The 27,033-nt window shown below is 43.4% G+C and overlaps 1 protein-coding gene across 1 annotated transcript in view; it reads left to right on the top strand.

Moving 5' to 3' along the window:
- Positions 1 to 27,033, top strand: part of upb1 (ureidopropionase, beta) — a 152,149-nt gene that overhangs the window by 81,721 nt on the left and 43,395 nt on the right. Inside the window, exon 5 of the mRNA XM_072587006.1 lies at positions 16,247 to 16,408. Within this exon, the coding sequence (XP_072443107.1) occupies positions 16,247 to 16,408 (162 nt within the window). The remainder of the gene's footprint in view (positions 1 to 16,246; positions 16,409 to 27,033) is intronic.

Raw genomic sequence — 27,033 nt, 5'->3', positions numbered from 1 at the left:
TGACCTAAGAAAAAGACTGTTGGTCCAGTTTGATGATACAACCATTATTGTGTATAGTGTAACCTCTGGGTGCAAAGGGCTGTAGGAGAGTAAACTGCAGGAGAAACTATTTTACATCATATAGCTGCTGGACTGGTAAAAATTTATTCCAGAAGTACAAGCAGAAGTACTTTCTCCACATGTCTGAGAGTCAACCTCCAGGCTCTTGGGCAGGATGTTTCTGCTGTCAACAACCTCTTGGAAAAAGATCTTCTTGAGTCTTATTCCAAACCCTACACTTGTGTGCTTCCCCCTTTACCCCCCCCCCCCCCCCCAAAATGTTGTGGGTTCCTGGAGATTAAAAAGGTGCCTGAAAATGAGGAATGTTTGGGGCAAGCGAGGAGCTTGTGGGATACTGATTCCATGTGGGAAGGGCCACATGGCTGCTGCTGACTTGACGTACATTCAAAGAGCTGGTAAGATTTCTGCATCTATTGATTTCTGTTCTCCTGTGGAGTGATATGTGACTAAGGAGAAGGTAGCTAGTCCTGTTCCAACTGCTATTATGGCAAGGATGGACTCTTCCTCTTATGACCCCTTAGTCTGCATAAATGAACTTCATGCAGGAGTCAGAAGGCTTAAGGAGGAAATTGGGGAAACCTCTGTGTCACTACTCCCTTTCTGCACTCCTGCAGCCTCAACGCCTCAGTCAACATAACTCAACCCTTTGCTGAGAATCAGAATTGGATGTGTTTTCCTATCTGCCTCCCCACCCACCTTTCCCTGACTAGTTGAGGAAGCTGGAAGTAGAATTCTAACTCCCAATGTTTTGTAGAGTTGTAAATATTTGACCTAAGAAAAAGACTGTTAGTCCAGTTTGATGATACAACCATTATTGTGTATAGTGTAACTTCTGGGTGCAAAGGGCTGTAGGAGAGTAAACTGCAGGAGAAACTATTTTACATCATATTGCTGCTGGACTGGTAAAAATTTATTCCAGAAGTACACATCATTTTCCTGTGTGCCATCAATTTCCTCCTGTTTTCCAAGTTTCTGATATGATTATAAAAATGGCATAATGGAGAGCAAGGAAAGTGAATAAATCTTTGGTGAGACTGCAAGGCAGCTGCAATGGAACGCGCAGCTTATCACGTAGCTCACAGACTGGGCTTTTCACACATCACCTCAGCCCTGTGCAGCGAATTCCTGATGGCCTGGTTTATTCACTACTGCAGCTGCTTGACGTGACAATTGCTCTTTGCTACACTGGGCACTCTCTTGTGTTTTTTTAATATATTCTTTAATCTTCTCACTTCAGTATATTATTACCCAATTTGACTTTTTGATTGGAAATTATTTGATGCCACTCCTTTAGCCAATTGGAGAGAAAAGACAATTTTAAACAGAGAATAAAAATTTTAGAACTTGGGTTGCTGCAAGTGAATTGAAAAGGTCCAGTATAAACAGTACCTCCAACTTTCTATCCTCCTCTCTGGAAATATCTGTGGGTTTTAATAAATTATGAGGGGCATGGATAGGATAAATAGACAAAGTCTTTTCCCTGGGGTCGGGGAGTCCAGAACTAGAGGGCATATGTTTTAGGGTGAGAGGCGCAAGATATAAAAGAGACCTAAGGGGCAACTTTTTCACGCAGAGGGTGGTACGTGTATGGAATGAGCTGCCAGAGGATGTTGTGGAGGCTGGTACAATTGCAACATTTAAGAGGCATTTGGATGGGTATATGAATAGGAAGGGTTTGGAGGGATATGAGCCAGGTGCTGGCAAGTGGGACTAGATTGGGTTGGGATATCTGGTCGGCATGGACGGGTTGGACCGAAGGGTCTGTTTCCATGCTGTACATCTCTATGACTCTGTGATATATAGCCAGGGAGGGGAGTCCAATTGATTCTTTCACTGGAGTTTCCTTACACTGATGTTTGGCCCATCTCTCTCCTTTTGCAGCGCTGAATGTTTTTCCTGAGGAAGGGTCACTCTGCTTTGATTTCTCTCCACAGATACTGCCAGACCTGCTGAGCTTTTCCAGCAATTTGTTGTTTGATTTACAACATCCTCGCTTCTTTTGGTTTTTATTTGGTGTTTTTTCATTGTTTAACTTCTCAGTCCTGGACTGATTCTAGGCCGTTCAATCATGGATATCATCATGGCTAGGTTCTCACTCAGTTTTTGAGTGGTACTGGATTGGGAGCTCTATGGTGGTGATGAGGAGAGGGAAATTCCCTTGCCCCTTTCTGCAGCCATGAATTTGTCAATTCAGTTAGGGACCCTGAGGTCAATTATCACTTTATAGTTGAAACCAACTGTGTGTTTGTACCCAGTGTCCAGACCTGGCAATGGCCTAACTGAGCAGTTCCCATATTGGGTAATTTTAATGACTGATATCGGCCATGTCATTGGGTAGAACACCCTGTTCACCTTTGCAATAACATCACCAGATCATTTGCATCCTCCTGTGGTGGTGAACAAGATTTTAATGTCTTATCATAGAATTGGGACCTCTGACAGTGTAATACTCCCTCAGATCTGCACTGGGCCTTTGTGATCAAGTCCATAGAACAGGAATTGCATCCACAATTTTCTAGTTTGCCCATTGAGCCTCGAATAATCAGTTTCCTACCTTTCCTCAAATGAGGAAAACGTTTTTTGTGTTGAGGTTAAGATTGCTTGGCCAGCTTCATGGGCATGTTAATTAATACACAGAAGCTAAATATTGCTGTGATGTACTGATTCAGTACAATATTAGCAGTATTTGAATTATTCTAGAGGAGTTGAATATTCAGCATGCTCTAAAAGTGACTCCTTCCTTCATGAACAGTTATCTGAAACCAGTGTGTATAATGCCACTGATGCAGGGAGCAAGTCAGTGGGTAAGTGTGAGAGCGCGTGTGCATGTGCCACCACCAGGGACCAATATAAATGGCCTTCAACATTTGCGTTGTCAATGGCAGAAGATTGACAGCATCCATGTTTTGAGTAAGGGTGCTCAAAGTCTGGGTCCTGGAGTAAAGCTGTGACCACTTTTGTGCCAATGGAAAATCATGAAAAACTATTTAAAATTACATTAACTGGACTTCTTGTCCTCAATATGCCACCAACTTTCACTGGCTGTGATTTTTAAAATGTCCCAGTGACATCCCTGAGCCAGCCTCAGCTATATTAGAGGGATGGGGAGGTTGGGATCATTACGGAATGGACCTCCTTCACCCTGTAACTTTCTACTGTTGTATTTACCTCTCAGGCAACCAATCACATGTAGGTACAGCAAGTGATTCAGAAGGCCAATAGTATGTTAGCCTCCATTGTTGAGGGATTGAGTGTAAAAGTAGGGAAGTCTTGCATCAACTGTACAGAGCATGGAGCGATGACATATAAAGTACTGTGCCTAGCTTTGGTCACTTTGCTTAAGGAGGGACATATACTAGAATTGGTGGCAGTTTGGAAGATTTGTCATATGGAGAACAGTTGAGCAGATTGGACCTGTATCCACTGGACTTTCAATGATTGAGAAGTGATCTTATTGAAACATAAAATACTGAAGGAGCTTGATGGGTTGATGCTGAGTGGATGTTTTCTCTTTTCAAATAATCTAGAACTCTGGTACAGAGCCCCACCATAGTGGGGGCTCCCATATGATATGGAGATGAAGAAGCATTACTTCTGTCTCATGGTAGTTTTCCATGGAATCCTCTCTTCTCTAGAGTGAAGCAGATCATTGTTTTCTTTGGGATGTGGATGTCGCTGGCTGGCCAGCATTTATTGTCTGTCCCTAGTTGCCCTTAAGAAGGTGATGGTGAGCTGCCTCCTTGGAATGCAGCAGTTAACCTGTTGTGGGTTGACCCTCAATGCCATTAAAGAGGACATTCCAGGATTTTGACCCAGTGACAGTGAAGGAACGGCAATATATTTCCAAGTCAGAATGGCTTGGAGGGGAACTTGAAGGTGGTGGCGTTCCCATACATCTGCTCTTGGCCTTCTAGATGGAAGTGGTCATAGGTCTGAAGAACTTTGAACTTCTGCAGTGCATCTTGTAGATAGTACACACTGCTGGTACTAGCGTCAGTGGTGGCGGGAGTGGATGCTTGCGGATATAATACCAATCAAGTGGGCTGCTTTGTCTTGGATAGTGTAAAACTTCCTGAGTGGTGTTGGGGCTGCAGTCATCCAGACGTGGGGAGTACTTCATCACACTCCTGAATTGTGCCTTGTAGATGATGGACAGGCTCTGGGGAGTCAGGAGATGTGTTAGTTGAGTTTCTGATCAATGTTAACTCTCAGGATCTTGGTAGAGGGGGTTTCAATGATGGTTACACCACTGAATGTCATGGGGCAGTGTTTAGACTGTCTCTTATTGGTGATGGTCACAGCTTGACATTTGCATCGCATGAATGATACTTGTCAGCTCAAACCTGGATATTGTCCAGATCTTGTTGCATTAGACTGCTTTTGGTATCTGAGGAATCGCGAATGGTGCTGAACATTGCACAATCATCCTCACTTCTGACTTTATGATGGAGGGTAGGTCATTGATGAAGTAGCTGTAGATGCTTGGGCCTAGGACATTACCATGAAGAACTCCTGCAGAGATATCCTGGAGCTGAGATGTGACCTCCAACAACAGTAGGTGTCACTCTAACCAGTTTTTCCAGGAGTCCTTGATGCCACATTGTGAAATGCAACCTTGATGTCAAGAGCTGTCGCTCTCATCTCACCTCTAGAATTTAGCTCTTTTGTCCATGTTTGAAACAAGGCTGTAATGAGATCAAGAGCTGCGTGGTCCTGACAGAACCTGAACAGGGTGACATTGAGCAGGTTACGGCTAAGCAGGTGCTGCTTGATAGCACTATTGCTGACAACTTCCATCACTTTACTGATGATCAACAATAGACTGATGGGGCAGTAATTGGCCGGATTGGATATGTTCTGCTTTTTATATATAGGACATAATTGGGCAGTTTTCCACATTGTCGAGTAGATGCCAATGTTGTAACTGTACTGGAACAGCTTGGCTAATGGAGCAGCATGTTCTGGAGCACAAGTCTTCAGTACTATTGCTGAAATGTCATTGCAAGATCCTGTGTACCCAACCATTTCTTGATATCATGTGGAGTAAATCGAATTGGCTGAAGACTGGTATCTGTAATGCTGGGGACCACTGGAGTAGACCGAGATGGATCATCCTTCTGGCTGAAGATTGCAACAAAACCTTCAACCTTATCAGTTGCTCTTCCATTATGGAGGATAGGGTATTTATGGAGCTGCCTCCTCCAGTGAGGTTGCTTAATTGTCCACCACCATTCATACGAGGATGTGGCAGGACTGCAGACCTTAAATCTGGTTCATTGGTTGTGGGATCAATAGCCCTGTCTATCACTTGCTGCTTAAGCTGTTTAGCATGCAAGTAGTCCTGTTCAATAGCTTCATCAGGTTGACACCTCATCATCGGGTACATCTGGTGCTGCTCCTGATTTGCCCTTCTGCACTGTCCATTGAACCAGAGTTGAGCCCTGGGCTTCTTGGTAATGGTTGCAAATAGGATATGCTGGGCCATGAGGCTACAGATTGTGCTGGAGTACAATTCTGCTGCTGTTAATGGCACACAGCATGTCCTGGATGCCCAGGCTTGAGTTGCTGGATCAATTCAAAGTCTGTCATATTTAGCGCACAACACGGTGGAGGTTATTCTCAATATGAAGGCGGGACTTTCTCTCAACAAGGATTGTGTGATGGTCTGGAATCAATACTAAGGACTCCCAGGGCAATTTCCTCCTGACGGTAGCACAGTGGCATACAATCTCTACTGGGTCTGACCTGGTGGAATAGGACGCAACCAGGCATGGTGATGAGGGTGTCTGGGACATAGTCTGAATCATACCTTACAGAAAATGTCAGACTGTTCCTTGACTTGTCTGTGAGACAGCTCTCCCAATTTTGGCTCGAGCCCCCAGATGTCAGGTTATCCATTCAGTTTCATTTCTTTGAGACTTTGTAGCGATTGGTACAGCTGAATAGCTTGTGCCATTTCAGAGGGCACTTGAGCATCAATCACTGCTGTGGGTCTGGAGTCCCGTATAGGCCAGACCAGGTGAGGACATTAGTGAACCAGATGGGCTTTTCCCAACAATCATCAATGATTTCATGGTTGTCGATGATTCTTAATTCCAGATTCCCATGGGCAGGATTCAAATCTGGGTTCCGAGAACATTACCTGAACCGCTGGATTAATAGTCTAGCAATAATATCACTTGGCCGTTGCCTTCCCTAAGTAAATTATAAATCTGAGCCATACAGCATGGAAAAGTATCCTTTGGTACAACCAGTCCATACTGACCATGTTGCCAAACTAAACTAGTCCCACCTGCTGGCACTTGGCCCATATCCTTCCGAACCTTCCCTTTCTTATTCATAAGCTTACCCAAATGTGTTTTCAACATTGTAACTGTAGCTGCATCCACCACTTTCTCTGGCAGTTCATTCCACACACTGACCACACTTTGTCTTTAAAAAAAATCCATTTCCCTTAAAGAATATGCAATCTAGTTTTGAACCCTCCCACCCTAAGGAAAAGATTCTTGTTATTCACCTTGTCCAAGTCCCTCACTATTTTTGTAAACCTCTAGATCAATCCTGAACTTCCTAAGCTCTAGCGAAAAAAGGTCCAAGGCGTTCCAATCTATTTTTAGATCTCAAACCCTCTCTTCTCAACTACATCCTGGTAAATCTTTTCTGAACCCTCTTTAGTTTAATAATATCCTTTCAATAGCATGCCAAGTTAAACAGATTTTTGTTGGCCCGGGGGGTCTAAGTCTTTGGGGGAACAGGCAGGATTATAGAGTTAAGACCAAAGTCAAATCAGCCTTGATCTTATTGGATGGCAGAGCAGGCTGAATGGGCTACTTCTGGTTCTGTTTCTCATGTTCTTATGGTTACTGAATAGAGAAATGGTGACGAGGTGTTGATGTAAAATTTCCTCTTTGGGGGACACTTCCTGAAAAGGATAAGGAAGCAGTGTATATTTTTAAATATATTCAGTATATTTTTAAAGGCGGAAGTTGATTCGCTGTAAGCAAGGGGTAAAAATTAATTAGGTAGGATGGAATGTGGATTTGAAGTTACAATCAGATGTACCATGATGTATTTAAATTGCAGAGCAAGCTTAAGGGGCTGAATTGTGTGATTTCGCTGCTCGTTGGATGCTGCCTGAACTGCTGTGCTCTTCCAGCACCACTAATCCAGTAAATGATCATATCATATATGACCAGCTCCCACACATCCACCAACCCCATCCTGCCGCTGCCGCCAAACATCCTGCAACTTTGTTGTTCTCCTATTGCTTACCCCTCTTCCTCATAATATGGAGACCTTGTTTTTGAATATTGAGGTGAAAAAGCAGCTTCCAGTTTAACTAGATTCCAAGCATTTCATCTCAATTTGGTTTTAGTTTATCTTATTGAATTCAGTAATAGGGAGAGAATAATACCTTTCCTAAGAGGGAATTATAAATACTGTAAATCTTAAACTATGATTTTGTGAATGTACTGTTACTTTGACAGATACTTGGGAAAAATGAGATAAATGACTTTGTGCCTCCACTAACTTTTAATTGCACATCCCACAAACCCCAGTGTTCTTAGCATGATGAAAATAATTTACAGACTTTTTTTTTTCCTGCTGCCTCTCAGTGCCAGGGTCCCAGGTTCGATTCCAGCCTCGAACCATTGTGTGGAGTTTGCACATTCTCCCCATGTCTGCATGGGTTTCCTCCCACAGTCGAAAGATGTGCGGGTTAGGTGGATTAGCCAGGCTAAATTGCCCATAGTGTTAGGGATGTGTAGGCTAGGTGGATTAGTCAGGGCAAGTGTAGAGTAAGAGGGGTGGGGAAGTGGGTTTGAATAGGATACTCTTCAGAGGGTCAGTGTGACCTTGTTGGGCCAAATGGCCTGTTTCCACACTATAGGGATTCTATGATCTATGAATCTTTAGCACCATTAAATTGACAGAGGATAAGATGGAACCATAAGCAATAAAAGGTCAGGTGAATTAGCCATACTAAATTGCCCATAGTGTAAGGTGCATTAGTTAGAGGGAAATGGGTCTGGGTGGGTTACTCTTCAGAAGGTCAATGTGGACTTGTTGGGCCAAAGGGCCTGTTTCCACACTGTAGGGAATCTAATCTGGGTGTTTCTTGGAACATTGAGATAATCCTCTGTGATGTGAGGCTGACATACTGATTTGCTCAGCCTGAGTCAATCTTGCAAACCATCTCCAGCCTGTAACAGAATGGAGCAGTATTGAAAGGGAGCAGAAATTTGAGGCATTGCAGTGTAATCAGTACAACAGTTTTTTTTACTTCTGTATTGTGGTCTGTCACATCTTGATGTTGCGATATTCCATTAGTTTTATGGGTCAATAACAAGGGAGTATTTATTTAAGATAAGGGGGTATAAAGCTGATAGAGTGGAAGATAAATCTTTTCACTCGGGGTGGTGGGAGTTTGGAACTGACTGACTGGAAGGATGGTTGAATCAGAAACTGTTGTAAGATTTAAGCAGAATTTTGATATGCATTGGTGTTAGTACAACCTCCAGTGGCTGTGAATCAAAATCTGGAAAATGTGATTTGTAATCAGATCTTTAACTGGCACAGAAATGATATGGTGATCAGAGCATATGGTGTCTGTGGCGCCAGTAACTCTCCTCTACTTCACACCAGGATCAATCTTCAAGCACTTTATAGGTACGAATGACATTGAGTATTTGTTTTTGTGTAGTTTATTGGTCTAATTGCACAATCTCTCTCGGCATTGAATTGTGTAAACCATTTGATGAGTTGTTCAGTCTCAGTAAAGACCTTTTTCTCTTAACTGTTTAAAGATGCAATTCTTTCATGAAATGAATGTAGGTTTGCTCGTTGAGCTGGAAGGTTTGTTTTCAGATGTTTTGTCACCATACTAGGTAGCATCATCAGTGAGCCTCTGGATGAAGCACTGGTGGTAAGGCCCGCTTTCTCTTTGTGTTTAGGTTTCCTTGGGTTGATGTCATTTCCTGATCTTTTTCTCAGGAGGTGGTAAATGGGATCCAAGTCAATGTGTTTGTTGATAGAGTTCCAGTTGGAATGCCATGCTTCGAGGAATTCTCATTCGTATCTGTTCAAACAGGGAATGGTGTCACCATAGAGAATGACATCACCAACCCAAAGAAACCTAAAGACAGAAATAGAAATTGAGCTATGCTACGAGTGCTTCATCCAGATGCTCACTGATGATGTTACCTGGTATGGTGACAAAACATCTGAAAATGAATCTTCAGCTCATCGAGCAAGCCTACATCCAGAACCTCAACCTGAGCTATAAATCTTAGCAACACTTGCTTTCATTAAACCTAAACAGAAAATGCCAAAAGTCAGAAACAACTGTAGAACATGAGCTTGTATCGAACAATCCATACAACGGTATCACAATTATTATGGCACAGGAGGTCTTTTAGCCCATCATGTCTTTGACTCTTCAAATGAGCATCATTACCTCGTACCACTTGCTTTCTTCCCATACCCTCCACACTATTTCTATCTAAACAATCATCCAATGCCCTCTTGAATCTTGCGACTTTCACATTGAATTCACTTTGACAAAGATCCCAGTGGTGATGGTGAGCATGGAATAATCAGATTGTTATAGAAACCCAAATAAATTATGAATGTCTTTCAGAAAAATGTGGAAACCTGCTGTCTGTACCCATATGTATCTGTATATGTCTGAACCATGATCAGTCCAGTGTCATATCAACAGACTAGAGTCTGAAGTTGCCTAACAAACCACTCAGCTGTACACAGCAATTGGCAGTAGACAATGAATGCCAGCAACAGTCACCTGAGCAAGAATCAGCTTTTAACAGCCAGGTGAAGTCAGTGTATGTACTCCATTCCTGATGAAGGGCTTATGCCTGAAATATTGACTCTCCTGCTCCTCAATGCTTCCTGACTTGTTGTGCTTTTCCAAAACCATGCTTTTTGACTCTGATCTCCAGCATCTGCAATCCTCACTTTTTTGATATGTACACGACAGTCACAGTCCTGTAACTTATTGTCTAGGTTCACTGATGGACACCCAGGAGAAAGCCTTTGGGATCAAGATTCAGCATCTTCAGGGAGAGCAAACAGAAGTGAGAAGGCAGTTGGTAGATAAACAAAAGCCATATATCTGTGTATTTCACAGTTAGTCAGACAATTTTTTGATCCTTGTGTTGGAAAGACACGTTGTTTCCATACAGTTTCCATATTTCACACTGACATTATTTTGGCCCACGATGTTGTGCCGAGGATTAATCCTAATGTAAAATAAAGTAACTTTAACCTATGCACCCCTCAATTCACTGCTATCTATGTGTATGTCCAGCAGTCACTTAAATGTCCCTAATGCCTCTGCTTCCACCACCACTGCTGGCAATGCATTCCATGCATTCACAACTCTCTGCGTAAAGAACTTACCTCTGATGTCCCCTCTATATCTTTCTCCTAATATCTTAGAACTATGACCACTTGTGCCAGTCAATCCTGCCCTGGGGAAAAGTCTCTGGCTATTGACTCTATCCATTCCTCTCATCATCTTGTATACCTTGATCAGGTCACCCCTCTTCCTCCTCCTCTCCAGAGAGAAAAGTCCATACTTAGTCAACCTCTCTTCATAAGGCAAGCCCTCCAGTCCAGGCAACATCCTAGTAAACCTTCTTTGCACCCTCTCCAGTCTCTCTCTTTCCTATAGTAGGGCGACCAGAACTGGACACCATATTCCAAATGTGGTCTCACCAGGGACTTGTAGAGCTGTAGCAAAACCTTGTGGCTCTTAGACTCGATTCCCGCCCTGTTAGTGAAAGCCAAAATACCATTTGCTTTCTTAACAAACCTATCCACTTGGGTGGCAACTTTGAGGGATCTATGCATTTGAACACCATGATCCCTCTGTTCCTCAGCATTGCCAAGAATCCTGTCTTTAATCATATATTCAGCATTTGAGTTCGACCTTCTAAAATGCATCATTTTGCATTTATCCAGGTTGAACTCCATCTGCCAATTCTCAGCCCAGCTCTGCATCCTGTCTGTCACGCTGCAGCCTGCAATAGCCCTCGATACTATCAATGATTCCTCCAACTTTTGTGTCATCTGCAAATTTGCTAACCCACCCCTCGACCTCCTCATCCAAGTCATTTATAAAAACTACAAAGAGCAGAGGCCCAAGAATAGAGCCCTGCGGGACCCCACTCAATACTGACCTCCAAGCAGAACCATCTACAACCACTTTCTGCCTTCTGTCAGCCAACCAATTCTGAATCCAGACAGCCAGATCTCCCTGTATCCCATACCTCCTGACTTTATGAATAAGCCTACCGTGGGGAACCTCATCAAATGCCTTGCTGAAGTCCATATACACCACATCCACTGCTCGACCTTCGTTGACCTGTCTTGTCACTTCCTCAAAGAACTCAGTAAGATTTGTGAGGCATGACTTGCTCCTCACAAAGCCATGCTGTCTGCCTTTAATCACGCTATGCTTTCCTGAATAGTCATAAATCCTATCCCTCAATTCTTTCCAAAACCTTGGCCAAAGATGTAAGATTGACTGGTCTGTAATTGCCAGGGACTTCCCTATGACCCATCTTGAAAAGAGGAACAACATATGGCATGCTTTCCTTCATCAGACGGGGTATTGAGTACAAGAGTTGGCAGGTCATTATACAGTTGTATCAGACTTTGGTTCAGCTACATTTGGAATATTGTGTACGGTTGTGGTCGCCACATTACCAAAATGATGTGGATGCTTTGGAGAGGCTGCAGAGGAGGTTCACCAGGATGTTGCCTCGTATGGATAGCTATGTAACTTTCTTTATTTGTTCTCATTAAAATTGTGTATCCAGTGCACCAGTTATAACATTATTGTAGCTTCCACTTGCCAGTCGATCTAGTCCATGAATTGTCCTCCAAAAAGTCCCCTGTTTAAGAGTGTAACTTTGAGGCTGACTTGAATTCCCATCCCTAATTACTCTAGAGAAGGGTAGGGATCAGCTGGCTTCTGGAACCACTGCAGTTCTGGGGTGTGCATGCACATTAACATTGTAATAATGCCCCCAGTTCACCTGTCCTGGCTCACCCACTACTCAAACCTTTAACTATCACCTCCAGTCTGTACTATTCCAACCCACTCCCAGTCTGCTTTCCCATGTTCCAATTTAAGCTAATGCAAATATCAGACAACAACAACTCACCAGAACGAAGGACCCGATACCCAACATGAGCAAAACTAATGTAGTGTACAAAATCCCATGCAAGGACTGCACAAAACACTACATCGGACAAACAGGAAGACAGCTAACGATCCGTATACACGAACACCAACTAGCCACGAAACGACACGACCAGCTATCCTTAGTAGCCCCACACACAGACGACAAGCAACATGAATTCGACTGGGACAACCCTATAGGGCAAGCCAAACAGAGAACAGCCAGGGAATTCCTAGAGGCATGGCACTCATCCACAGACTCTATCAACAAACACATCGACCTGGACCCAATATACCGGCCACTACAGCGGACAGCTCGAACTGACAACCGGAAGCGGCAGAAACAGGCCACTATAAATGCCGGAGGAAACAGCACAGAAGCGCTTCACAGGAGGCTCCCAAGCACTGAGGATGTCACCTAGACAGGGGACGAAACGTTTGCAAGAGAAATTCCTAGCTCGGCGAACAGAACCACAACAACGAGCACCCGATCTACAAATCTTCTCCCAAACTTTGATGCAAATCTCTGCAGTCTAGGTCTCAAGTTGCACCAAATCCCATTCTTCTCTCACCCCAGTGCTCATTGACATTGATTCTCGGTCAATCGATATCTTGATTTTAAAAATTCTTTTCCTTGTTTTCAAATTTTCCCATGGCCTCATCCCTCCAGCTCTACATCTTGAGATATAAACAGAAATTTTTGTTAACCATTTGACTCTGCAAACAATGGTAAGAAGTTTTTATTGTGAGGGATGTTGTTGATTTGGAAAATGTTGACTTTATTGATTCTGTAAATCATCCTGAAATGCAGGTTTCAACTTGTATAATGTCACGAGTTTACTGATTTAGCTGATGAAGCTGAGTAAATAACAGTTTGGCAGAAGGGTTTTTCCTCCTTCCTGAAGCTGCTAATTCTTGCTAGGAATCCAGGTCAACAGGCACTCAGCCCTGTGTTAGCTCTCTTAGATGTAGGCAAAGATATTGAAAGCAATGTCTCAGCAATATTCAACCTTCAAAGATATAAAAGAAAACTGCATTTGCAGGGTTTGTTCTCGAGCAAAGTTGACAGTTTAAAGAAAAACCGAAAGAACTGTGCATGCCGTAAATCAGAAACAAAAACAGAAGTTGCTGGAAAAGCTGAGCAAGTCTGGTAGCATCTATGAAGAGAAGTCAGAATAAACGTTTTGGCTCCGGCAGTCTGAGGAAGGGTCACTTAGTTCTGAAAGATTAACTCTGATTTCCCTTCACAGATGTTGCCAGACGTGCTGAGCTTTTCCAGCAACCTCTGACAATTTAAAGCATGTAGAACATTTAGGTAAATGCAGATAATCCAGACACATCGGCTGTTGGATTTGGGTATACCAACAACTCAAGGTAGTGGTTATCTCTGAAAGAGGAAGAAGATCATAAAATCCTATATAGTGATTTGACACATACTGACACTTGCCCTGAGAGTGACCTGACATCTATTGGTTTATATTGACTTAAAGTTAATGGTGCCTTTTATTAGTGACTGACAAATTTGCTTTCCTGGTTACCCACTCACTGATCTGATAATCTTCTCTAAGAAAAATGCAGAGTGGTGTTGGAGACTTGTTCTTCTATATTTTTGAGAGGTGTCAGTTTATTGGGTTATGTCCTACAACTGGTATGTCCTTATATATGCTCAAGATGTTATCTCATCATGCCATGTGTCCTGATGGTATAAAGATCTCCGGTTCAATCTTACTGGGGATACTTGCAACATGACACACTGAGAAAGCATGCAACAGTTTGTTAACCAAATTACTCAGTACTAGCCCAGACAGGGCAGTGCCTTTAATTGTAATTTGTCGACTTCAGTAGCTGTCGCAAACATCTATTGAATCCAACTATTGAATCTTATGAAATGGGAGCTAACCCAAGTATCACCACATTAGGTACAAATTTCTTGCTGAAGGTGAAAAGCCCATAACCTTACCTCTGTGATAAATCATGAGGGTAGAACTGTGGTAGGTGTCCATGTATAAAGAAACAACTCCCAAATCTTAGATATTGCAACATTGGCGAGGAGCCTTTACTATCTTGCAGCACCAGTGATATTGTCATGCTACTGGACTACTCCTCCCTTGGTCTAGGCTAATGATCAACAACACGAGATCAGATCCCACAATGACAACTAAGGAATTTAAACTTTAAGTTCAGGTCATTCCCATTTAAAGCATATTTTAAATTGTGCTTTCACATTAGGGACATTCCCAGAATGGTCACACTTCTGATTTCATTTCAACACAGTAACTGAGCATTCTCAGGCTTGATTTAACAATAAACTTTGCCACTTCAATCTCCTTCGCCCTTCGCCCTTCCCCTACCTCATGTCCTCTCCCTCTTTCACCTCCTCTTCTCTCTCTCCTTCTCTCCATCTCTCATTCTTTCTTCCCCATTGACACTCTATTTGTTGTCACCAACTCTTCCACTCAATGCTTCCTGCCCCACTCCCTCCCTCCCACTCTCTATCTAGTCACCTCTCATCCTCCTTTGCTCCAATGAGAAAAATCCTGGCTCCTTCATCCTTTCTTCATAACACCTGCCCTCCAGTCCAGTCAGCATCCTGGTAAATCTCCTCTGCACCTGCTCTAAAGCTTCCGCATCTTTCCTATAATGCAACTAGAACTGAACACAATATTCCAAATGTGGTCTAACCAGGGCTTTAGAGCTGTGGCTCTTAAACTCAATCCCCCTGCTTATGAAAGCCAACGCACCATAACTTAACACCCTACGAACTTTGGTGGCAACTTTGAGGGATCTATGGACCTGGACCCCACAATCCCTCTGTTCCTTGATACTGCCAACAATCCTGTCTTTAACCTTGTATTCTGCATTCAAATTTGACCTACCAAAGTGAATCATTTCACCCTTTTCCAGGTTGAACTCTACCTGCCACTTCTTAGCCCAATTGCAACAATTCCTGTTGCAACCTACAACAGCCCTCAACACTATCCACAACACCACCAACCTTTGTGACATTGGCAAACTTACTAACCCACACTTCCTCTTCCTCATCCAAATCATTTATAAAAATCACAAAGAGCAGAGATCCCAGAACAGATCGTCCAGAACACCACAGATCACCAAGTTCCAGGCTAAATACCACCACCATCTGCCACCACCCTCTGTCTTATATGGGATAGCCAATTCTGTATCCAGACAGCCAGATTTCTCTGTATCCCGTGCCGCCTTAAGAACAAAACAATTTATTTGGCAAAAGGCAGGCCACAGGTTTTTATTGTAACCTCTCTTTTATTATGTTTCTTATAAGAAAGTAAATTGGGAGTTGAAATGTTAAGAGCGTGAAAACAAAAGCTAGGTGCAAATAAATCTGGAATAAAAAGCTAGTCTCTAATGGTGACTGAAACCATGGGAATATTATAGTATCCCATCTAGTTCATGTGTCCTTCAGGGAAGGGAATCTGCTGTCCTCACCTAATCTGGCCTACATGCTCATAGCAATGTGATTGTCTCTCAATTGTCCTTTGAAATGGCACAGCATGACTGCACTCGGTGGTATCAAGCTGCTACAAAAGTCTATAATCCACACAGACTGCAGCAGTTCAAGAAAGGCAGCTCACCTTGTCGGGATGAGCGATAAATAAGCGATGGTCTAGCCAGCAACACCCACACATCCTGTCAACAGAGCTGAGACTGATAATTGTGCATGGACCATGATCACAGTGCAGTCTCAGTGTCCTACTCAATGGGAGGACGGAATCATATCTAGTACTGTCTGTTACAAACATTGTCATTATCAAGATTATAGTAGATCAAATAAGACAGATGGGGAATGGTTTCAAAATCTGTGCCTCTTTTCAGCTTTTGGCCAAAAGCCAAGAGGTACAAACAAGGTCGATATAACCTTTCATCAGTCTTATTCAGCATATTCTTGTTTTTTTGTTCTTCCTTGTCTATCTTCCTCTATGCCCTGTTCCCTGCCTCCTACAGCTTGCAAGAAAATATAACCTGGTCATAGTGTCACCAATCTTAGAGCGAGATGAGTTTCATGGGGACACGCTGTGGAACACTGCGGTAGTGATTTCGAACTCTGGCAAAGTCCTTGGCAAGACCAGGAAGAATCACATTCCCAGGGTTGGCGATTTTAATGAGGTGAGAAGATGGTGACTATTTCAATGTGTACAATACATGAAAATTGTAGCAACAGAATATTCTGTCTTGTCAGTTTCCAGATTCTGCCTTTCTGTATGCTCAAAATAGAAATGTTCTGACAATCCTAAGAAAATTGTTCTGAGGAAGGGTCACTCGACCCGAAATGCTAACTCTGATTTCTCTCCACAGATGCTGCCAGGACTGCAGAGCCTTTCCAGCAATTTCTGTTTTTGTTTCTGATTTCCACCCCCCCCCCCCCCCCCCCCCCCGATCTTTGTTTTTATCTAAGTAATTTGAGTTTCCTGTGTAGCCCAAGTGAGGTAAAATGGACCACACAGACATAACATGTCAATAGCATGCTCCAGCATGCAATCTCAGCTCAGTATGAATTTGATTTAGTGTAGGTTTAACTCTGTCACCTTGAGTGAGGGGCAAGTCCCTGCTCCCTTGGCCTGAAAGGCTTAACTCCAAGGCTCTGGAGTAGCTCTGCATACTGAATTATGAATGAATGGGATAATCTAATGATTTGGAGATGCTATAAGCAATGGTCTATAAATTTTTGCTATAAATTCTGTGTTACGATCGAGCCCTCCACAATCACCTGATGGAGTGTCGCTCCGAAAGCTAGTGTGCTTCCAATTAAACCTGTTGGACTATAACCTGGTGTTGTGATTTTTAACTTGGGATAATCTAGTTAGTTCTGAGTAGTTCTAATTTGCTGTGTGTTAAAGTCAGTTCAACAGACTATAATCGTAGCATAGAATCTCTTAGGAGGTAACTGTCTATTACTTCGTTGGTATAGTTAACCAGTTTTCAGCTAATGTAACCTGTTAGCTCTTTACTATCTAGTTATCTTGTTGTTACTGAGAATGACCTCTTTTGTCAACGTCTAGTTCATGGTGAATCCTTCAGCACTCCACATGAGACTAATATTACAAGAGGTTGGATGGCAGCAAATGCTCCCGGTGGCACATCTCAACATTTATCCGTTGTTTTGAATTGAATTGAATTTATTGTCACATATACCAAGGCAAGCTTTGATCTGCCTGTACTGCGTGCAAGACAGAGTTAATAGGTAAACAGTGGCAAGAACACAGGTATAGGCGAATGTCAAGAGTTTGAGAGTACATTCAGTATTCTAACAACAGTAGAGTAGAAACTGTTACAAAACTGGCCTGTGTGTGTGTGTTCAGGCTTCTGCATCTTCTCCCTGATGGTAGAGGTTGTAGAAAAGCATTGCCAGGATGGGATGATCTTTGAGAATGCTGGTGGCCTTTCCTTGACAGCGGGCTCTGTAGATGGGAGGTTGGCCTTTGTGATTGTCCAGGCCGAGTTACCACTCTGTGTAACCATCTCCGATCTTGAATGGTACAGTTGCCATACCAGGTGGTGATACATCCAGACTAGAATGCTCTCGATAGCACACCTATAAAAGTTGGCAAGGGTATTCGCAGTCATGCAAAATTTCCTCAGCTGCCTGAGGGAGAAGAGACATTGTTGGGCCTTTGTAACCAGTGCGCCCACATGAGTCCAAGAAAGCTTCTTGTTGATGACCATGCCCAGGAGCTTGACACTCTTCACTCGTTCTGCCTCTGTTCAGTTAATGTGTTGGAAAGCATCCTGCCGAAAGTCAATAATTTCCTTGGTTTTGCCAGCATTGAGCGCTAGGTTGTTCTCAGTGCACCATTTTTCCAGGTCTTCCACCTCCTGTCTTAGTCTGTTTCATCGCTATCTGAGATTTGACCAACTATGGTGGTGTCATCAGTGAACTTGTAAATGGCAACGTTATTTGTTATTTGGTGACGTGTCATGGGTATACAGTGAGTACAGTGGGGTGCTGAGTACGCACCCCTGGGGGGGCTCCAGTGTTGAGTATTAGTGAGGATGAAATATTGTCCCCAATCTTCACTGATTGTGGCCTGTGGGTCAGGAAATTGAGGATCCAGTTGCAGAGAGTGGGTCTTAGTCCAAGATCACTAGGTTTAGTAATCGGTCTTGAGGGGATAATAGTGTTGACTACAGTTCAGCCTTCAATGAGTAGGATTCTTGCGTAGCTGTTCTTGATGTCAAGATGTTCTAGGGAGGAGTAAAGAGCAAGTGATGTGGCATCCGACATGGATCTGTTAAGCAAATTGGAGTGGATCAAGAGTAGTGGGGAGGCTGGAATTGATTAATACCATAACCAGCCTTTCAAAGCACTTCATGACCATTGACCATCCTTATGTTTTGAGTGGGTGTCCTGCTCTGAAGGCAGTGTAGTCTCGGTCTTACTAGCAGGCCGGCAAGCTTACCTCATTCCTGAAGAAGGACTTGTGCCCGAAACGTCGATTCTCCTTCTCCTTTAATGCTGCCTGACCTGCTGCGCTTTTCCAGCAACATATTTTTAAGCTCTTACCCCACTTCCTCACAGGCTTCTTACATTTGAATGGTCCGGTGGTCTGGTGGATTGGATTGTGACTGCTTCCAGTTAAGTGATCCTTCCTAGGACCCTGTGGAGCAGGTAGATTGCGGTTTAGTGTATTTTTGCAGAGGGTCTGTTTAGAACCCAGTGTACCAGGTAATTTACTGTGTGGTCTTTTACTGGAAGGAGTTTGCTTAGGATCCAGTGGAGAAGTTCCTGGTTACAGTTGCTGCCGATTTGCTGCTCCAGGCCCAGCCATGATTTTTTGCAGAAGTATTTGGGCTGCTCTCCAGCTATGTGCTAGTAGACTTTGTATCAGGCAGGTGTCTTATGGAGCTGCGGGAGCATTTTGTGTCGGACTGTTTTCTACTGTAGTTTAGGAATTACAGATTAGGGATGGTTGATACTGATTGCTGCATACTATCTTGTTACCATTCTGACTGTCCTCCTGATAATTTAAGGGTGGTGCAGTGTTTAACAATGATGTTTCACAGTGCCAGGAACCCAGGTTTGATTCCACCCTCTGGTAACTGTGGAGTTTCTCACTGTGCCTGTGTGGATTTCCTCCCACAGTCCAAAGATGTGCCAGTTTGGTGGATCGGCCATGCTAAATCCGACCATAAGACTTAAGAGCAGAAATTAGGCCATTCGGTCCATCAGGTCTGCTCCACCATTTAATCGTGGCTTATAAGTTTTTCAACCCCATTTTCCTGCTTTTTCCCAGTAACCTCTGAACCTCATGGCAATCAAGAACTTCTGTCTCTGTTTTAAATATACTCAATGACCTGGCCTCCACAGCCTTCTGTGGCAATAAATTCCACAGATTGGCGACACTCTGGCTAAAGAAGTTTCTCCTTATCTTGTTCTAAAAGTATTCCCTTGACTCTCAGGCTGTGCCCCTTGGGTCCTCATCTCTCCTGCCAATGGAATACCTTCCCAATGTCCACTTTGTCCAGGCTGTTCAGTATTCTGTAAGCTTCAATCAGATCTCTTTTCCACCCCCCCACCCACCCATATCCTTCTAAACTCCATTGAATATAGTCCCAGAGCCCTCAAGTGTTCCTCATATGTTAAGCCTTTCATTCCTGAGATCATTCTCATGAACCTTCTCTGGACCTGCTCCATAGCCAGTACATCTTTCCTGAAGTATGAGGCTCAAAATTGCTTTCCGTACTCTAAATGTGGTCTGACCAACGCCTTATAAAGCCTCAGAAGTGCTTCCCTGCTTTTATATTCTAGTCCTCTTGAGATGAATGTCAGCATTGTATTTGCCTTCCTCACCGTTGACTAAACCTGTACGTTTACCTGATGAGAAACCTGGACTAGAACTCCCAAGTCTTCCTATTTCTGAATTGTCTCCTTGTTTAGAAAACAGTCCATGCCCCTCTTTTTCCTACCAAAATGCATGACCTCACACTTTCCCACATTGTATTCCATCTGCCACTTTTATGCCCACTCTCCCTACCTGTAAAAATCATTCTGCAGCCTCCCTGCCTCCTCAATACTACCTGTCCCTCCACCTATCTTTGCATCATCTGCAAACTTAGCCAGAATGCCCTCAGTTCCTTCATCCAGGTCATTAATGTAAAAAGTGAAAAGTTGTGGTCCTACCACCGAACCTTGTGGAACACCACTAGTTACTGGCTTCCATCCTGAGAAGACCCCTTTTATTCTCACTGTGTGTTTTGCCAGACAGCCAATCTTCTATCCATGCTAGTACATGGCCTCTAATACCATGGGCCCTTAATCTTATTCAGCAGCCTCCTGTGTGGCACCTTATCAAAGGCATCAGGCAGTCCAGATAAATAACATCCATTGGCTCTCCTTGGCCTAACCTGCTTGTTACCTCAAAGAATTCTAACAGATTTGTCAGGCATGACCTCTCCTAAATTGCCCATAGTGTCCAGGGATGTGCAGGCTAGGTGGATTAGCCATGGTAAATGCAGGGTTACAGGGATAGATTAGAGGGATGTGTTTGGGCAAATGCTAATTGGAGGGGCTGTTTACTCGATGGGCTTGAATGGCTTGCTTCCACACTGTAGGGTTTCTATGATTCTAATTAATTGTACTTTTTTTTTGTAGAATTAATGTGCAGCTACTAGATCCATAGTTACCTGTGTCACTTGGCTCCCATTTTGAATTTCCACCAGATTTGTCTGTCTCTAATCTACTGCTACATCCCAGTATTCAAGAAATGCTTCCTACAATTGCCACTGCCCTGCTTTATCTCTGCATTATATAATATGTGGCATTATTTCTTGCTGATTAATGCCCTTAAAATATCAATAGAACAAAAAGAAATCAATCATTTAATATCAGTCATTGATTCACCTGGATGAGGATGCACATGCTGCTTATTCATTCACAGGAGATGGGAGTTGCTGGCTAGCCTAGCATTCATTCCCCATCCCCAGTTGCCCTTTCCAGGATTTTGAACTAGGAACAGTGATATAGTTCCCACTGAAGATGGTGATTATTGAAGGGGTCTTGGCAAGTTGCTGCAGTGCATCCTGTAGAGGATACACACTGCTACGCCATTGTCAGTGATCAAGGGACTAAGTGTTGCAGGTGATGGATGTGGTGCCAGTCATATGGGACGTTTTATCGTGGATTGGATCAAACTTCCTGAGTGTGGTTGAAACTGCACTCATTTAAGAAAATGGGAAGTATTCCATCAAGACTTGTGCCTTGTAGAAAGTGGAGAGACTTTGGGAACACAGGTGGTGAACAACTCACTGCGAAATTCCTAGCCTGTGACCTGTTCATGTAGCTGCAGTAATGATATTGCTGGCTCAGATCAGCTCTGGTCAATGATGACTCTGTTGCCATCTCTTGTGATACTGGGAGATTTGTTCTGTTTCAAGCCTATTCTCATTGTCTTGCTTGCCTTACAGGTAAAGTGTTAGGAGAACGTTATATGATTGGTCCCAGGTTCTGGGATTAAACAATGTGTTGAAGGCAAGAGTCAAGGTTAGTTAGAGGAATGCCAGGTTCAAGGCTGTGGAGCACAAGACACCTGAGATAGGGAAGAATGAAGCAAGAGAAAATTTAATTAAGATGAGAACTTTAAACTGGTCGTACAAGGGAGTCAGAGCTAATGTAGGTGAACAGAACTTGATGTGAGATAATTCAGGGGCAACTGTGGCCTCTAAGATACTTTTCACAATGCAGTCATTAGACCAGGGACCATTCTTGATCAATGAATGAGCTCACGTTGTAAGGACGTTTATGACTTTGCATTTTCAACAGATAAATTATGGTAAATGTCATCCATGAAATATCTGGACTGAGAGACTCAGCCCAGAGGCAAAAACAATTATCATACAGACACTTCCAATGAACGTTTGTCTACTATAAATGCAGTGGGTCTCTAAATATAGGATAACAAATAGCTGGGAGCAAAGCAGCAGCCTGTCATCTAAAGTGCGTCATGAATGCACTTTATTAATGTTGGTGAACATACTGAATTGAATTCCTGCCTGATCTGTTTATTTTGTATATGATGTAGTGTCATTTGTATAAATAACCAGGCAGCAGTCAGAATGTGTGTAGTAGAAGTTAAGTGAGGTAGAAAGGGAGAATATAAAGATAACTGCAAAGCAATGTGGAGTATATATTAGCACATCACCAAGAAAGTGTCTGAACAAAAAAGATCAACTATAAAATGGAGATATTTCTCATGCCTTTTTCAAATAATTTAAAACACTCTGAATTCAGTTTTAGGTTTTCTGTAGCTGCTATCCTCATTACTGTGTAAAACAATGGGCTAGATTTAGTGCCCTCTGCACTAAATGTGGGGTGTGGGTGTCTCCAGGGGGCAGCTAACTTACTCATCCCTCTGGTCCCCCAGCAAGAACCCCACTGGATCAAAGTTCAATTAGCAACTTGAGTGCTATCCATGAGTTTCTTGGCCAATAGGGAAATTTGACACTGAAATTCAGTCCTGCATGAAGGTACTGGCTAGTCAGAAGCCAGCAACCATTGGGAACTGGAGAGTGGTGTTGGGGATTGTGCAGCCATGAGGAACTGTGCTGGGGACAAGCTAACATTTTTTGGGGGATATCATGGTGATAAGGAGGGGTGTCAGGGGTATTGCTGCAAAGGGCTTGCTTTCAACAGCCAAACTCCTGCCCCTAGACTGTGTGGTAAATGAAGTAACTCCATTGCCCCCTGCTTTGTGCAGGCAGGCTGGCCTAGCTTCCCTTTGGAGAAGTAGACATTTTCCTCGCCTTTTGGAACAGTAGGGAATTAGGCTGCAGGAGTGTTGAGGCCATCAAGTTGCTGTTAATGATCACTTAAGAGCCCTAATTGGGGACAGGTTGAGAAGGTTATCATTGGACTTGAACTGCAATGAGCAACAGCCTTGGTGAGAGGCAGCAAGACTGGGGAGGTGAATGAGGGAGCAAGAGATACTTTGAGTGGGGCAGGAAGGAAGGAAGAGTTGGTGAACAGGAGAAGCAACAACTGGGAGGGGGTAAATGGAGGAGAAAGAATGAGCAACGGAGAGTGAGAGGGGGAATGGTTTATTATTTTGCTAATACCAACCTGCCCAAATATTTGCCCTTCCCATATCTGCCCTGTGACCTCCAGGGGGGATAAGGTCCTTCATTACTGGTGAAATCCTGGCAATGGCACTGGCACTGAGAATGAGGCATAGGAAGGAAGGAATACAAGTAACAAAAAGCATACAAGACTACAAGCCTAATGCTGGGAAATGAGATTAGAATGGGTGGATGATTAATGACCAATGTGGACACGATGGGCCAAAGGGTGTCTCTCTGTGATGTAAAAACTCTGACTTTGAGAGATGGAGAGTGGGTTAGCAGGTGACAAAGAGTAAGAGGTGGAGACAGAAAGGGGGACCGAAGAGGTTGAACAGAGTGAGAAGAGGATACAGCAAAAGAAACATGGACAGGAACTAGATAGGGAGAGATATATCTAGACATTTTTCAGTCTCTGACTTGGGGCAGTCAGGCTATTGTTTCCTCTATTAACCAGTGTGCTGGTTTTCTGGTTTGTTATTGCCATAGGCCATTTGCAAAGAGACTGATGTGTCTGGGGGTTTAGGGGTGGTGATGGCCAGATCAGTGCAAATAATAGGTAGCCATTTATACCTCTTGAAGAACTTACTGAGGCCACCATGCAGGCGGTGACTGGAATTTTTCACTAGCTATTCATTGAGGCTGCACTACAGCCATTGAAGTCTCTTGGGATTTCCCCCTCAAAGGTAGCCTAATGGCTACAGACACATTGTGTTTAACTTTTCAAATCCTTCGGAATGCAACTCCATCTTAAGGTACACCATCTTCTTTTACCTACACCTTTGACCACAGCACTTCCAGAGGTGGATGGCCCTCTGTTGGTGCCCATCTCTAACTCATCACTCTGACCCATCATCCTTGTCCTCACTGACCCATCGCCCTGACCCTGACTGGTACTGTGTTTAAGCAATGAGAGTGAAAATAATTGACTACAGAGTGTAGAGCATTGGCTGATTTGTATGGGTGATGAAATGCAACTGAAAGATTTAGTGTCAGTGAGGTTGTACATCACCAGTACACTCACCAGCTATATAAATCTACTCAGATTTTGGAAAGAAATGATTCTTAAAAGAAATATTACTGGAGGTTTATGCTTCGCTGGGTAAAGCAGTGCCTAGCAGCAATCCCATTTTCTGACTCTTCTGTCAGTTGCAGTCCAACAGTAAAACAATTGGATAGAAGTGAGGGGGAGTTATTGGAGTGTGTCTGCTTTTCCCAAGGAGGCAGTTTCTTGCTTTCTAATCCGCTGCGACATTCCGTGAGCCTGGGGAGAGATTAGTAAGTGCTCCTCTGGTACAGTTAATTTTGTAACTTCATATAGACCAGAATTTGTGGGTCTAATGCGATTTAAGCTCAGTGCTGAGGGGAGGGTTGGGGGATTGCTGTCTAGTCACCCCTAATGGGCAAAGGCAGATACTAAGTGAGGACTGGTTTAGTTACAGCTGCCATGTCGTGCACAGTCAGACTGACTTTTATGTAACAGATGGATAAAGTAGCAGAAGATGCCAATGTGAGTTGGACCAAATCTCAGCACCTTTGGAAATAGAGGGATTTCAGAACCTCAAACTGTTGGCACTTTGACAATGTTGTTGATGATAGACCTTTTAAGAATGAACCAGGACATGTTCCAGAAATAATAGAGGGTAGCTAATATACATTGAAACATATTGGAGCTGATTTTTTGAGGGCTTTTGTGGTGCAGTGATTGTGTCTCTTGGTAGAGTCCGACCTGCTCCAGAAGTGTGTAAAACTTGTGCTCCATAAATGGACAACTAAAAACTTGCCCCTTATACAGTTGCAACGCTATGAAATACTTAGCAGATTTCATAGTGTTGCAACTGCATGAGGGGCAAGACCTTTTCAACAGGATTGTAAATTCATAACTTCAAACAGTAGAAAGGAGGATTGGTGCAGCTAACTCCTTGAACCTCAGTCCGTTAGTGAGTATTTGTTCAGAGTCCATTGTGACAGCTGGGAGTGTCCCGAGTGTCGACAGAACACTGAAGAGGCTGGACCAGCCGCTATCTCTGTATGAGCTGACCAAGGCCCTCGAGTCCTTTGAAAAGAATAAAACTCACGGAAGCAACGGCTTACCGGTCAAGTGGGACTTGATTGGCCAGGACCTGCTGGAGGTATATGTCAGTATGCTTCGGGCAGGTACCATGAGTGAATCCATGAGGAAAGGCATCATCACCCTCATCTACAAGCAGAAGGGGGAGAGGGAGGAAATCAGAAACTGGAGACTAATCTCTCTATTAAATGCAGATTACAAAATCTTGCCAAAGGTCATCGCCAGCTGGGTCAGGTCTGCTCTGGGATCAGTGATCCACCCTGACTAAGGAAGTCTGGAGACGAATGCAGTGATGCTTCTCTAGGTTCGTCCCGAGCAGCTCCGTGACGCGGGACTCTGTGCTGTATGGTCTGTTCCCTGGGACGCACACCGAGACGAACATCAACTGTGCCTGGTGGATCATCAACTCGGTCAAAGATGCTCTTTGGTCTGTCTGAAACCTGTTGAAGCTTCCAGCTGAAGGAGTTGACCCTGACTGAGTGTTGAGGACTGGCGCATTCCAAGGTCCAGGACTAGGTGTTGAGGGACACACTGAAGCTTGGGGCAGCTGCCGCCAAGGCGCGATGGGGCAAGACCACCGTGTAACATCTGCCTGTTAAAGAACAGGGGGCCCACACAGTCAATGGGCTCCGCTGACACCTCAGCTAAATATATGGATAGTAAACGTACAGACCTGTATATGTGAATGCAAAGAAATGGAAGGTTTATGTATGTATGGCATGACCAATTGTACAGATCATCAAAATAATTTTATGAATAAAGTATATTTTTGAAATAAAACAAGTGACATTCAATTCACAGCACTACTCTGCTTACTGGGTATTCTTGTGGTGCAGTGCTAGTGTCCCTCCCTACCTGTGGCAAGAGATTGCGGATTCAAGAGTTGTGATATAACCTATCCAAATGGGTTGATTTTTAAATTTCTTTTTTAACAATTTTTACACCAATTGCTGCTGACTGTTCAGTGGAAAGAGTCTGTGATCTACAATTCCTTAGTGCAGAGGGCTGTCTGGGGTAGACAGATCTTTAAGTAAGGTAATTGGGGAAAAGACAGGAAAGTGGAGTTGAGGATTATCAAATTATCCATGATTTCGTTGAATCTGCTCCCATCCAATGGGCTGAGTCCAACTTCTGTTCCTGTGTTTTATGGTTTTATTGAGGTATGAGGTGCCTCTATTTAAATAATCATTTAATTTGTTATTTGATTTTATTTAAAAGAATACAAAGGAGGGTTGGTGACAGCGCTCCACCTCCAACAAAAGCTACCAGTGGTTGGTACCACATTGTACAACAAGGTGAAGTGAAGCCTGTTTCTCCCAGGAAACTAAAATATATCCTGCCCACACTAATGGAAGAGATTTGTTTCATTTTCAAAAGCACTCACCTGTGTGCTGTGAGGAATCAAATCACTAAATAAATACATCGTTGATCTTAGTTTGCACCTTGATTTTATTTTCTGATTCCAATTTATCTCTCCAAAGACAATAATTTCACCTAATAGACTGAAAACCTATGAAGAGCTGCAGGCTGGAACACTACGATTGGTTACTGATCGGCGTAATCACTGTTGTGTCATGTATAATGACCCCTATTTTGGAAACTCAAAAGCCAT

This window comes from Chiloscyllium punctatum, chromosome 17 (genome assembly GCF_047496795.1).
Source record: "Chiloscyllium punctatum isolate Juve2018m chromosome 17, sChiPun1.3, whole genome shotgun sequence".
Classification (NCBI taxonomy): Eukaryota; Metazoa; Chordata; class Chondrichthyes; order Orectolobiformes; family Hemiscylliidae; genus Chiloscyllium; species Chiloscyllium punctatum.
Note: the sequence above shows the minus strand (reverse complement) of the source record. Positions and strands in the feature narration are given on the sequence as shown.